The sequence below is a fragment of the Triticum urartu genome, chromosome 3A (assembly GCF_056163025.1).
Source record: "Triticum urartu cultivar PI428250 chromosome 3A, HENAU_Tu73, whole genome shotgun sequence".
NCBI classification, from domain to species: Eukaryota; Viridiplantae; Streptophyta; class Magnoliopsida; order Poales; family Poaceae; genus Triticum; species Triticum urartu.
In genome coordinates, this window is record NC_141875.1 from 631,612,202 (window position 1) to 631,625,547 (window position 13,346).

A 13,346-nucleotide genomic window follows, 5' to 3' on the forward strand; every position below is an offset into this window, starting at 1 on the left:
TTGGCATAATGTCCGGTCTTCTGGCACTTAAAACAAGTGACTTGGCTCAGGTCTTTCTTGGCTGGGGTTGATGGGTTGGTGCGGTTCTGGCCGTTGCTTCCTCCATTCCCATTACCATTCTTGGGGCCATTGTGATTGTGCGAGCTTCCTCCTCCATGGGTATGCTGAAAATGTCCTCCCGGCCTAGGGGTAAATCGTGGTTTCTGCTGAGCTCCTGAATTGTACTTTCCTTGTGCATACTTCCTCTTGCGATTCTCAATTTGCTGCCGCTTCCCTTCAATCATGAGAGCACGATCTACCAACTCCTGGTAGTTGTTGAAGGTTGCTACCATCAACTGCATACTCAACTCATCATTCAGTCCTTCCAGAAATTTCTTCTGCTTTGCTGCATCCGTAGCAACGTCATCTGGGGCATAACGTGCTAATTTACTAAAGTCTTCCACATATTGGCCAACTGTCCGTCCTCCTTGGCGCAAGTTGCGAAACTCTCGCTTCTTCATGGCCATAGCTCCTGCTGAAACATGGGCAGTATGAAAAGCCTGCTGAAACTGGTCCCATGTGATAGTATCGACAGGGAAAGTGGCTGTGAAATTCCCCCACCATGATGTTGCGGGTCCTTCAAGCTGATGTGCGGCAAACTTCACCTTCTCCGCATCCGTGCATCCTGCTGTGGTCAACTCTCTAGCTGTCTTGCGGAGCCAATCATCTGCTACTATCGGCTCAGTGCTATTGGAAAACACCGGCAGATTCAGCCTAAGAAAACGGGCTAAGTGATCAACAGGTGGTGGTGGTGGGTTGTTGTTGTTGTTGTTCCCCTGGTTCTGATTCTAGACTAGCAACTACATCAATGTGTTCTGCTGCTGGATCAACTGAGTGAGCTCCGGTGGAAAGGTAAATCCGGGGTCACGTCTCGGAGGCATCAGAGAGTTTAGAAAAGATGAGATTTAAGAATAGAGGGGGCCTAAAGAGAAAACACTACCCATATGCACATGAGGCAAAAGCAAACAATTCACTTCATTCAATCAATCAAACAAGGGCATACAATCGATCTAACTATCGCAAAAGTGCTCGGACTACTATATTTACATGGTGGACTACTACTGTTGGGGTGGTCTACTAGAAATATTCTTCGGTTGCAGACTCCATGATATCTGCTCCAGCTTCATCAACATAGTCATCATCGCTATCATCTGGATCCGAGTCGGTGTCGTCGATGATGATGTAGTCTTCTGGGCGAATCTCCTTAGGTTCTTCGTCTTCTTCTACCGGTGTAGGGTCTCCCATGAATATTCCAATCTTCTTGATCAGATCGTCATTCTTTTCCACTAATACTTCAATTTCTTCTTCAAAATCTTCACGTGTAGTCTTGAGTTCTTCCTCCAGTTCCTTGATTCTTGTCTTTGCCTTCTTCAGGTCTATCATGTCGGTGCACATCTGGTTCTCCTGACGTCAAATATGCTGGTTTAACTCCTGGATAAAAGCTGTAATTGATCTATCCTTTCTGTTGCTGATCATCTCCCAGTGCTCATCTCGGCGCCCACAAATCTGGTAGATAGTATCCGTGAGATCATTGCGGCAGACTTCTCCAATGCGCCCCATGGCGATGTGAGCTGCCATGCTCTTTCCTAGATTCCAAGTTGGTGCATCGAAAGAGAACTCTATGGGCTCAGTGACTGGCATGAACGTCCTTCCTGGAACTTGAACTTGAATCATCCAGTGCTCTTCTTCAGGTAGAGTGGTGTTGTAGGTTCCGGTGAAGCTCGGTACTCCTATGTTCAGGTATCTAGTGACTTCCTTCAAGTGACGTCCAAAGGGTGTATCTTCATTCGGTTGAGTGAACTTGTTCCTTGCATCCGCCATCCTAAAAGAGTAGAAAAGATGAAAGGTCAGAAGAGAAGAGAGTGAGTAGTGATCTAGGTCTTTAGCTTAGTGGTCGTGTCCTACAGTCAGCATGTGCTCTGATACCATCTTGTAGCGACCAGACCTCAAACGGTCCAATCTCTGTGCTCCAGTGTCATCCCTGGATCAATAATGCTGACACCACACAGTACTTGAAGGATTTATAGCAGAGTAGCAATCACACACTTATTATATCGAGTGTCTCAAAAGAGAACTTATTACAATAAATATGGCTTAAGGCCATTTAATAACGGTAACAACGGAAGGCTTGGAAGATAAGTGAGTCCATCAACTCCAACGGCATCACTGAGTATAGAACCACGACCTAAAACTCCTTAATCGTCGTCTGAAAAGTCTGCAACATTAACGTTGCAGCCCGAAAACGGGTCAGCACATGGAATATGCTGGCAATGTAACACATAGAGAGTAATGGAAAGAAACAGTTATTCTACATGCATATTTGGCTAGTGGAAAGCTCTATGGTTACAGTTTTGCGTAAAGCCAATTTTTCCCTACTGCAAAGAAATAAATTTATTTAACTATCATGGTGGTCGTTAAACATTAAGAATGGTTGACAGCATTCTCAATCCTAATTAAACATCATCATTAAACAAAACCCAGCAAAATTAATTTTTAGAGTAACATGTTGAGATTCACATGATAATTCAGGTACTAGATACTCAAGATGTCCATAACCGGGGACACGGCTAACCATGATTAGTTTATACACTCTGCAGAGGTTTGCGCACTTTTCCCCACAAGACTCGATCGCCTCCGTTTGGCTTCTCGCACTACACGGTGTTTGAGAAATGGATGACCGAGACATAGTCTTTCAGAAGCGCTAGCACCTTACGGTGGGTAGACCGTACCACCTACATCCCCTACATCTGCTAGTCTACCACTATAAGAGTTCGCACGACTTAGTCAACTATCCTAGAGCCCATAATAGCTTGTGGCTGCACACGGAAGTTTCTAGTATGAATAATCTCATGATCCCTTTGAGCCTGGGTGGTGGTCCAAAAGAAAACAGGCAATCGCTGAAATACCCAGGTGCCTCAATCCACCCAGATGTGTGTTTAGGTTGCCACCTTAAATAAACCATTAATTAACAAAGCTCACATCTGTCATGGGTACACTCACCCAATCCACGTCTAGTAGCATAACATAGCAATAATAAGCAAACGTAGAGTAACTCCCAAAGGTTTGATAATAAATAGGTAATAGGTTCTACCTCAACTACTCCCCAAACCCACAATTTAATTAGATCCTAATCATGCAATGTGTGAGGATTGATCTAATGCAATAAAACTGGGTAGTAGGAGGTATGATCAAAGTGTTACTTGTCTTGCTGATGATCCGAGAAACCTAACGATTCGAAGTAACAAGCGGCGCACTCCGTGTACTCTATCGCAAACAAACAAACACATAATAAGTACTCAACTAATGCACAGGTAAAACTCAAAATAAGATATCTAACCAGAAAGATCAACTTAAGAACTCCGGTTGGCAAAAAGAATCAAATCGAACGAAGCAACGAAAGACAAACATGCTTCGTTTACTATTCTGGATCTAAGACAATTTTTACAGAAGCAAAACTTGTTTAAGTTGGTTAAACGGAAAGAGGGTTTCGAGACGAAACTCCAGGCGCTTGAATCGCCTGATTCCGATAAACGAGCGAAAAGTTATACTAAAACGAAAATCGGATCAGAAATCGCGATCAGAAATAATCGTGGAAAATCTGGGAAAAAAAAACGACGAACAAATTAACGAACGAACATTCGTTACTGGATCTAACCAACGAACACATTCGTTAAGACGAACGAACGAGCGAACACTCGCTAAATAACTAAACCGTAAAAAAACCGTTTTTAATAATAAAGCGGATCTAAAAAACCAGGCGGTTTTCTGAGGAAAACCGCCGGCGACGGCGGCTACCTCGGGCAGCGGGGCGGGGCGGGGCGGGGCGAGGCGGCGCGGGGCGGGACGAGGCGGCGCGGGGCGGCGCGGCGCTAGGGTTTCGGCGGGCGGGCTGGTGGGCTTCGGCGGCTCGGCGGGGTCGGCTTAAAAAGGCCCCCCCGGGCAGAGTCCCGCTCGGGTACGGCCCGGAGTCGGTTCGGATTTTTTTTAAATAATTCCGCGCAGAAAAACTAACGAAAGAAATACTAAACAGACTTCAAAAATCCCGAAATAAATTTTCCCCTACTTCTAAAATCAAGCCGCATAGGATGAACATTTATTTGGGGCCTAAATACAATTTTGAAAAACGCACATTTTTCCTAAATTCAAATAAAATTGCAAATAAAACCAAATAAAATCTTATTTGGTTTTTTATTAAATCCTCAATATTTCTTTATTTTAGGAAAGTCATTTTATTCCCTCTCTCATAATTTTTATAATAGAAATAATTGAAGATAAAATAAATAAAATTAAATGATCCTATTTTCAAAATTTGAGACATCTCAAATATGAAAATAACGAAATCCCAACTCTCTCCGAGGATCCTTGAGTTGCGTAAAATTTTTAGGATCAACGAAAATGCAATAATTATGATATGTAATGATGATTTAGTGTATAACATTTTAAATTAAAAATTTAGGATGTTACGGTCCTATTCAGCAGCTCTCCGCTCCACGGCTCAGCTCCTGGAGCGGCCGGAGCGGAGTGGCGCCGTAGCCTATTTTTCTAGAGTCATCAAAGTGGCGCTCGAGGAGCCGGATGACTGCCGAAGAGGCTCTAAATCAAACCAAGACCTTTTCCCCGCTTTTACAGGCTTTCAGCGCTCAATCAAATCAAATGGGACACCGGAGCAAGCAAACCAGGCAACCGGAGCCCGAGCCAAGCGAAGCAAACAGAGCACTTGCCGTTTCCGGCTCCCACCCCTGAACCACCCCGAAAGCCCCCCCATCACCATTCCTCTTCCTCCCATGGCGGCCTCCTTTACTCCTCCTCCACCTTCCCCACCTCACCTCCGCCCCCACCACCGCCATTCCCCAATCGCACCACGCACGCACCGGCCCCCAGAGCACCAGAGGAAACGAGCCCTTCCTGGCGCCGCCGGAGGACGAAGGAGGAGGAGGGATGGGGCGCGGGAAGATCGAGATCAAGAGGATCGAGAACCAGAGCAACCGCCAGGTGACCTTCTCCAAGCGCAAGAACGGGATCCTCAAGAAGGCCAAGGAGATCAGCGTGCTCTGCGACGCCGAGGTCGGCGTCGTCGTCTTCTCCAGCGCCGGCAAGCTCTACGACTTCTGCTCCCCCAAGACCTCGTGCGTGCCGTGTCTGCCCCCTTTCCCGCCCTGAATCTCGGTTTTTAAGGAGCACTTTCCTCGGCTCCTTCGTAGTACTAGTATACTGTTTGTGACTTGTGCGTGCTTTAATTTTTTGACGTTGGGTTCTTCGCTGCTGGCAAATATGCAATCCTTAGCTGCTTGTCGGTGTTTGGATGGGAGTGTACATTTATAGTCACTGCAGATAGGTAAAATATTAGATTCATATGCTGCTACTCGTATCAATAACTTACCATGAGCGGAATTGGGTTGGCCTGAATGTTTTCTGCTTGACTGGTTTCGTGTGTGTACGTTTAAAGTAATTTTCCTTTTCTAAAAAAACGTTTAAAGTAATTTTAAGTGGGTAGGACCAAACAACTCATACTCCCCTTTTCCTGGACTGGATGACATTTTCGGAATCTAGAATCACCCGTTTCTGTTAATGGCACGTTTAGCAACCTTTTTATCCGTGTATTCATGAATCGCTTTGGTGGGACATAGGCTATCAAGAATCTTGGAGAAGTACCAGACCAACTCCGGGAAGATACTGTGGGATGAGAAACACAAGGTAATTCTTGACCTCCAAAACATATCAATGAGTGCTTTTTCTAGAGTTGCTTTCTTAAAAGCCTGGCTGAAATCCTTTTCCAAAAAAGTCTCTTCAGAGTTAGAACACCACCTGTATTTTGTGGAATCGACTGAGTGGAATGACCTGTAGTTCAGGAAAATAAACAGTAGAATGACTTATCACCGATGGACACATTCAATGTTGCAGAGCCTCAGTGCGGAGATTGATCGAATCAAGAAAGAGAATGATAACATGCAGATCGAGCTCAGGTAATTTCTTGGACAGAATGTTTCTTTTTCCTTGGATATCCTGTACACTGAGATTGCAATCGCCCGTTGTGATGGTACAGACACTTGAAAGGCGAAGATCTGAACTCGCTGCAGCCCAAAGAGCTGATCATGATTGAGGAAGCACTTGATAATGGGCTGACAAGTCTGCATGAGAAACAGGCACTATAATTGTTCGATTTGTTGATTGACATCATAAGCATTGTCACCACTGAAATGTTTTTTTTAGATATATTTTTTTGGTTTCTGATGTTTTATTCTGTTGGTGCAGATGGAGCATTATGACAGGCTCATGAAACATGTATGGCCTAGTTTTGCATACATGATTACGTGCTCTGCATATTTTGTTGATCATAATGCAGTTCTTTCACACTTTGCCCTCATCCATTGTTTTATTGGCCAACTGCAGGGTAAGATGCTGGAAGATGAGAACAAGCTGCTGGCCTTTAAAGTGGTAAGTGACCTTGCAGATGGCTCACTTGTGGAGCTTCTATTTGAATAAGCTGCATCTGTTTTCGCTGAAGTTAAGCATGTAAGCTGAAAATTATATTTGCGGACTGTTTAAATGCTGAGTGTTTTTCACAAATTTTTGCATGAATAAAAACTATATTTGCGGACTGTTTAAATGCTGATTGTTTTCCATAAAATTTTGCATGAACAAAAACTATATTTGCGGACTGTTTAAATGCTGATTGTTTTTCATAAAATTTTGCATGAACAAAAACTATATTTGCGGACTGTTTAAATGCTGGTTATTTTTAATAAACTTTTGCATGAACACTCATCAAACAGTATGCATCATCGGCAGAGGCTGGGGGTAATGGAAGCTTCGTTTTCTAAAAAAAACTTATCAAACAGTAGGTACTCCCTCCGGTCCTTTTTAGTTCGCATATAAGATTTGACTAAAGTCAAGTCTCATAAAGTTTGACCAACTTTATAGAAAAAAGTACCAACATTCATAATCTGAAATCAATACCAATAGATGTATCATGACTTAAAGTTTCATATTGTATAACTTTAGCATGGCAGATGTTGATATCTTTTCATATAAATATGGTCAAACTTTGTGAAGTTTGACTTCAAAGAATTCTAATATGCAGAGTAAAAAGGACCGGAGGGAGTACATTCTATGTTCTGTTAGGAACATACATGAGATTTCTGAATGAGCTGAATGCACGCACACTCAACGATCCTTCCATCAATAAGAATGGTTACAATCATTCGGTAATACCACCTGATTAACCATGCAGTCCCCACCTGGATTTTCATTGAAAAAGAGCTCAAAACTTGCAAATAGAGCATATAGTGGGGGATAGGGGCTGCAGGTTTACTACATTATGCATGAATGTCATCTACAAATTATATTTGCACTAGTTGTTACCAAAGGAACTGTGTACGCTGAAGGCTTCCCTAACCGACTGTCTGCTTCTGTTCATCCTCGTCCAGCACCAGCATGATATCGCCTTGAGCGGGAGCATGAGGGATCTTGAGCTTGGGTACCATCCAGACAGGGACTTTGCAGCCCAGATGCCGATCACCTTCCGCGTGCAGCCTAGCCACCCCAATCTGCAGGAGGACAGCTAGGCCGCCGACTCTCCGCGCCACTCCATCAAATGTATCCCCCACTGGCTTGTATGTCCATCCTGCATTTTGCCAGTTGTATCCTTCATTTGTTATCTGTTTGGATGAACAATTGAACATGTTATACATAGTAGCTTGATGGTGTGCCAATACGGTCAGGCTCTAGAAGTCGCGCGGCTGCCGCCTGCCGCCTGCCGGTCTGCCCTATTGTAAGTTTGCACCACCATTGGAGCTGAAATATCAGTAGACTGGTATTGTATCTGCATGTTGTTTCCCTGATCACCGCAGTTGCCGGACGGTGAATAGTTTGTAATGACAGCAAAAAACAGTGTGGAAAATCTTGATTTGATGTGAACTTTATTTCATTCATCAGCATCTTTCTACATGTTTCATTCGGTATTTCAGCAGAAGATAGTGTCGTACACAATCCATTTATACAACAAAATGAAAAGCTATAATACAATGCTCTGAACTTCAGTTACAAGGTGTAGTTTACTGCAGTATGCAAAATGTGAAAGTACATAAATTCCAGTCCAGCTTCAGCTTCGTGTATCAACCCCTGACCCAGCCTCACCTGAGCATGTCGCCGAAGTCCAGGAACGGGCCGCTCAGCACCGACGAGGCACTGAAGTTGCCTTCGCCTTCGTCGAACGGGATTCTCTGGCCGTACGGCTGCGGCCGGTCCGGCAAGTCCGGCACGTCCATGTCCCCGTCCAGCATTCTCAACGCCTCCGGCATGGTGGGGCGGCACGCCACCGTGACGTGCGCGCACAGGATGCCGATGAGCACGAACCTCTCCATGGCTTCCACGGTCGCTCGGCACTCTTTCTCCCGAAGCAGAGCCTCGGCGAGCACCTCCCTCGTCCGGCCGGCCTTGACGAGCATCCACGCCCAGTCCGTCACCAGCACCATCCCGGACGGCTCCGCGAGGTCCAGCGCGGGCCGGCCGCTCATCACCTCCAGCACCAGCACGCCGAAGCTGTACACGTCGCTCCTCTCCGTGAGCTGCCCGTACAGCGCGTACTCCGGCGAGAGGTAGCCGTGCGTGCCGGCCACGCGCGTCGTCAGGTGCGACTGCCCGTCCCGGCTCCGGCGTGCCAGCCCAAAGTCCGCCACGCGCGCCCGCATGTCCTCGTCCAGGAGTATGTTGGTCGCCTTGATGTCCCGGTGGTAGATTCCCGGCTTGACACCGTAGTGCATGTACTCCAGCCCCCTCGCCACGTCCAGGATCACGCTCCTCCGCTGCGCCCACGGCAGCATCACCGCCGCCCCGTCCTGCTGCTGGAAGATGTAGCGGTCGAGCGAGCCGTTCGGCATGTAGTCGTACACGAGGAGCATCTGCCTGCTGCCATGGTCGTCGGGGTCGTCGGCGTCGGTGATGCAGCACCCGCGCAGCGGCACCAGGTTCCGGTGCCGGAAGTGGCTGATGATCTCCACCTCGTTGGCGAACTCGTCGTCCCCGCCGTCCACGTCCGGGTCCAGCATCTTCTTGACGGCGACCACCGACCCGTCCGCGAGCACGCCGCGGTACACGACGCCGAACCCGCCGCGGCCGATGATGTTCCGCTCCGCGAACCCGCCGGTCGCCCTCGCCAGCTCGCGGATGTCGAACAGCACCGAGCCGGTGTTTGGTCGCTGCCGCGACGGCCGCCGCTCGTCGGACAAACCGCGGTTCCTGCCGCTGATGCCGTCGTGCCGCTTCGTCCAAACGAGCAGCGCTATGAGGGAGACGAGGAGGACGGATGCGATCGGGATGACGGTTGCGACTGCGATGTTGGTGTGGGTAATGGAGCTGGAGGCATTCGAGGATGCGGGGGATGGGGTGGAGAGAGCGAGGCCGAAGGCGCATGCGGCGGTGGCAGGGGAGGTGGGGCCGGCGGAGTTGGACACGCCGGCGGCGTAGAGGGCGGTGAGGTAGAAGCAGTTGAGGGAGTTGGAGGCTTTGCCGGCGGCAGTTGTGAGTCGAGCCAAGGCATGGATTCCGGCGGCGAGGCAGGCGTAGCAGACGGACGTGTCGGTGAGGTTGGAGCCGCAGGAGGAGTTGAGTTCCCCGGCAGCCACATCACCGACGGTGGCGACGTACTGCGCGGCGGTGGTGACCCCGGCGCAGTAGGACGGGGAGATGGCGAACTGGGACGGGACGGGGAAGCAGGCTGGCGCGAGGGAGCGCGGGAGCGAGAGCGGCGGCGAGGCGAGCGCGTCGGAGAAGGCGCGGATGCAGGCGGCCGAGGCCGGCGGGGACGGGAGGCGGAAGAGGCCGGTGGCGCGCAGGCGCGCGGCGAGGCCGATGCCGAGCACGGAGAGCAGGGTCATGCAGCAGGCGGTGACGTTGGAGACCGGCGGCGCGCACGGCGCGCGGTCCCACGGGAACGTGCGCACGTAGCCCAGGTCGAGCGGGCACGGCGGCGGCGGCTTTACGCCCCCCGCCGCCTGGCGCAGCGCCAGCGCGGCGACGAGGAGGAGCCGGATAAGGCCCGCGACGGTCGCCATTGGTTTCGGCGGACGAACAAGCGCCAGAGCGCGAACAAAAGGTGCGAACCGAATCGACCGATCCAGTCGGGTGAAATTACTCGGCGCTGGAGTCTATGGCTTGTGGGGGCAGCCTGACAGCTCGGCGTGGGGCCCACGTGGCAGTGAGCGAGTGATCCAGTTTCAGTCTGACTACCCGAGACGCAGGAGGAGTGGCCTACTAGCTAGGTTAAAAGCTCTAGCGGATCTCTCATTTCTTGGTTGTCAACCCAAGGTTAAAAGCTCAGCTGTCTGGCACAGTTTCTCTTGAGGCGCCGTACTGATGGCGGCAGGTCGTCGCTCGTGGCGAGGATCATGAGAGAGTTGGTTCCATGTGCACTTTTCTCTCACGGGGCTCGACACCTTTGCAGCGGCAAATTGGTCTGATGATAACGATGCTTGATCAGGCAGGAGAACTGGCTGATCTATATTTTATCATGTCATCATGTCTTCTGGTCGCCCATCTCCGGTTATCATTGCGCGTAGTGCATGTACTCCGGCACCGTCGCCACGTCGAGGATTTCGCTCCGTCGCTGCACCCACAGCAAACGCAGGCGCCGCCCCGTCCTTTTTTTTATATGTTACGTCGCTTGATTAAGATCTAGCCACGCTCTTATATAAAACGAGATTAAAGGAGACATATACACATTGTTTCGTGGGGACAAAAAAATCACGAACGGACCAAGGCGTAACTTCACAATGATGAAGGTGGCAGGGCATCTCCATGCTGATCCTTAAAACGGACACGGCATCTGTTCGCGAATGAGTCTGGATATAGAAGCCGGTCATCCAATCATATCTCTATACATTTTAAAGTGAATTTGACCAAACCGACACTTTCATGTAACCAAGATAATTTTCATTTAAACCGGAGCACATTCGCTACATTTTTGTCATATTTCCTTAAACAAAACGTCCGAACCCTAACCTAGTCTAAATCTTCGCCGGCACCCGTCCTCCAAGTCCTTGTTGTTCCCTTCCCTGTCCATGTCCGACGCGCGTGAGACCCTCGAAGTTAAGGTGCGATCGTCAGCGAGGAAGAGTAGAACATTGGACACAGACCAACCCACATGAGACTCAAGGCGTTCCTTTTGATTTATAAGAACACGTACGCAAGTCTTCACAGTGTAGTTGCCAAATTTCTCAAAGGCCTAAGCACTGGCGGAACTTCAACGATGCTCAATAGACCGTGACCCCTCCCAGGACTGGAGCAAAATTTTGTAAAGCCTAGGCCACAACGTTGACCTACACCGATGGAGAGCAGGAACGCCTCCCTGCCTGATAGGTATATTCAGAATAGGCACGGCATCCGGAGCAATGAAATTACGCCGGATCAGTTGTTACCGCCACTACAATTCTTCGGATCAATGGGATCAGAGACCTTTTCAATGGAAGTGTTTGGTGGCTTCAACAATCAGTTATAGAGATCTCCCCAGGGATCTAATTATCTACAAAAATTGAATTCCCATCTCTAACACACTTAATCAAAACCGGCCTTGATTGCCTCCCTACAAGCGGAGATCGCCTTACAGGTAGCTGAAGTAGACTTAGGAACGGTTGCCTGCATGAAGTCTGTGTCCTGGAAATAGCACCCAAATACCATCCATACTACCGAGCAGTGCAAGATTGAATTGATGCGGGTCCCGAAATCCCATGCCTCCCTTGCATTTTGGTGTTGCCAGATTACTCCAAGAAACTGAATGCATAGACACACCTTCTTCATTAACAAAAACATACTCATAGAGTATGTGGGGATTGCCTGAATAACCAACTTCAAGAGAGTTTCATGACCAGTGCAAGCAAGCAGTTTTTTAGACCATCCTTGAATCTTCCCATGATATCCCTCATTGATGTGGTTGACCGTACCGCTGATAATACAAACCACAACATTAGGGAGTCCGATATACCTTTCACTGAAAGCCTCAACCTGGATGTCCAAGGTTGCTTTTATAGACTATTTCATCGCGCCAGGAGTATTGGAACTGAAGAAGATCGAGCTCTTTTCACTATTGACACGCTAACATGAAGCATCACCATATAGATACTTAATATCTTATTCAGTCGTATGGCTCTCTGATCTTTCGCATTAATGAAAATCAAATTGTCATCTACGATTAATAAATGAGTGACCCATGGTGATCTATAACTGATTCTTATACCTCTGTCAACAAAACCCTACATCATAAAACTACAGTAACAAAGAAATTCCTTTAGCACAAAGCAAGAATAAATATGGTGATATGGGATCCCCTTGCCTTAAACCGGGATGGGGTGAAATAGGGTAAAAGTTCTCTGCTGACTCTCACCGAGAACCTGACAAATGAGACACATTTCATGATCAATCTCACAAAGCACATGTTGAAACCTAGTTTTTTTTCCAAGGGGAACCTAGCTTTGTTAAGATAGCCTCCTAATAATGCCACTCAATTCTATCCTTCATCATGTCTAATTTCACCGCACAAGAATTTTTTTCCCTTGTCATCCAGGGTACCACACCCTCGTGTTTGTAATTTATTCCCTATATAAGCCGGGCCGGAGTGACCGTCAACTACGTCATATTCCTTATCATTTGTGTTTCTTTCGTTTGTCGTAAGGTAAAATTCATCATCTCTTAGTTGGTGCATCGGACCTGTGAGTTGGAAGTTGGAACTCAGGATGTCACCGTCAAGATCTAGAGAACGCACTACGGCACCGCCGGCCATGACTGTGCGCACAAGGAACGGCCACCGGCAAATAAGTAATTTTACTGGAGCCGGGATGTATCGGTGTTGGATCCACCCTTCGTCCATTTCATCAAGATCCGTGCGGCCTCCGTCCGTATAAACTACTCCCTCCATTTCAAAATATAGTGTGCTCGCGTTTTCCGAGGTCAAACCTTGACCATAAATTTAACGTACGAGACCGACTGCGGCGGAAGAAAAAGTTACATAATTAAAAACTTCTTTCGAATACGAATTCATTGATATAATTTTGGGAAAACTTTGTTTTTGCCACTCTAGTTTTTGCCAACTTTGCTTATGCCACTCTAGATTTTGACATCTCACTTTTGCCACTCTTAGCTTTTGACAATACATCACAAATGCCATTCCGTGGCAAAAACGATAATTTTTTATTTCACTTTTGCCATTCTTAGCTTTTGACATATATCACAATTGCCACTCTAATTTTTTTGCTTTTGCCACGGAATGGCAAAAGTGATATATTGTCAAAAGCTAAGAGTGGCAAAAGTGAAATGTC

At 47.8% G+C, this 13,346-nt stretch overlaps 1 protein-coding gene and 1 pseudogene across 1 annotated transcript; one reads left to right on the forward strand and one right to left on the reverse strand.

Annotated features, from left to right (window-relative positions):
- The first annotated feature begins 4,777 nt into the window (after window positions 1-4,777).
- On the forward strand, window positions 4,778-7,970 carry LOC125545640 (MADS-box transcription factor 2). The gene is made up of 7 exons (XM_048709655.2): window positions 4,778-5,165; window positions 5,667-5,733; window positions 5,941-6,002; window positions 6,083-6,182; window positions 6,292-6,321; window positions 6,430-6,474; window positions 7,467-7,970. Exons 1-7 carry the CDS (start codon window positions 4,978-4,980, stop codon window positions 7,602-7,604), a joined length of 630 nt encoding a protein of 209 aa, XP_048565612.1. The 5' UTR covers window positions 4,778-4,977; the 3' UTR covers window positions 7,605-7,970.
- Window positions 7,933-10,264, reverse strand: LOC125545639 (putative receptor-like protein kinase At1g11050 pseudogene; annotated as a pseudogene).
- Window positions 10,265-13,346: the final 3,082 nt, after the last annotated feature.

Coding starts and splice junctions, on each gene's coding strand:
- LOC125545640 (XM_048709655.2), top strand. CDS start 4,978: ATGGGGCGCGGGAAGATCGAGATCAAGAGGATCGAGAACCAGAGCAAC. Junction 5,734..5,940: donor TGTGGGATGAGAAACACAAG/GTAATTCTTGAC, acceptor TCAATGTTGCAG/AGCCTCAGTGCGGAGATTGA. Junction 6,003..6,082: donor AACATGCAGATCGAGCTCAG/GTAATTTCTTGG, acceptor GTGATGGTACAG/ACACTTGAAAGGCGAAGATC.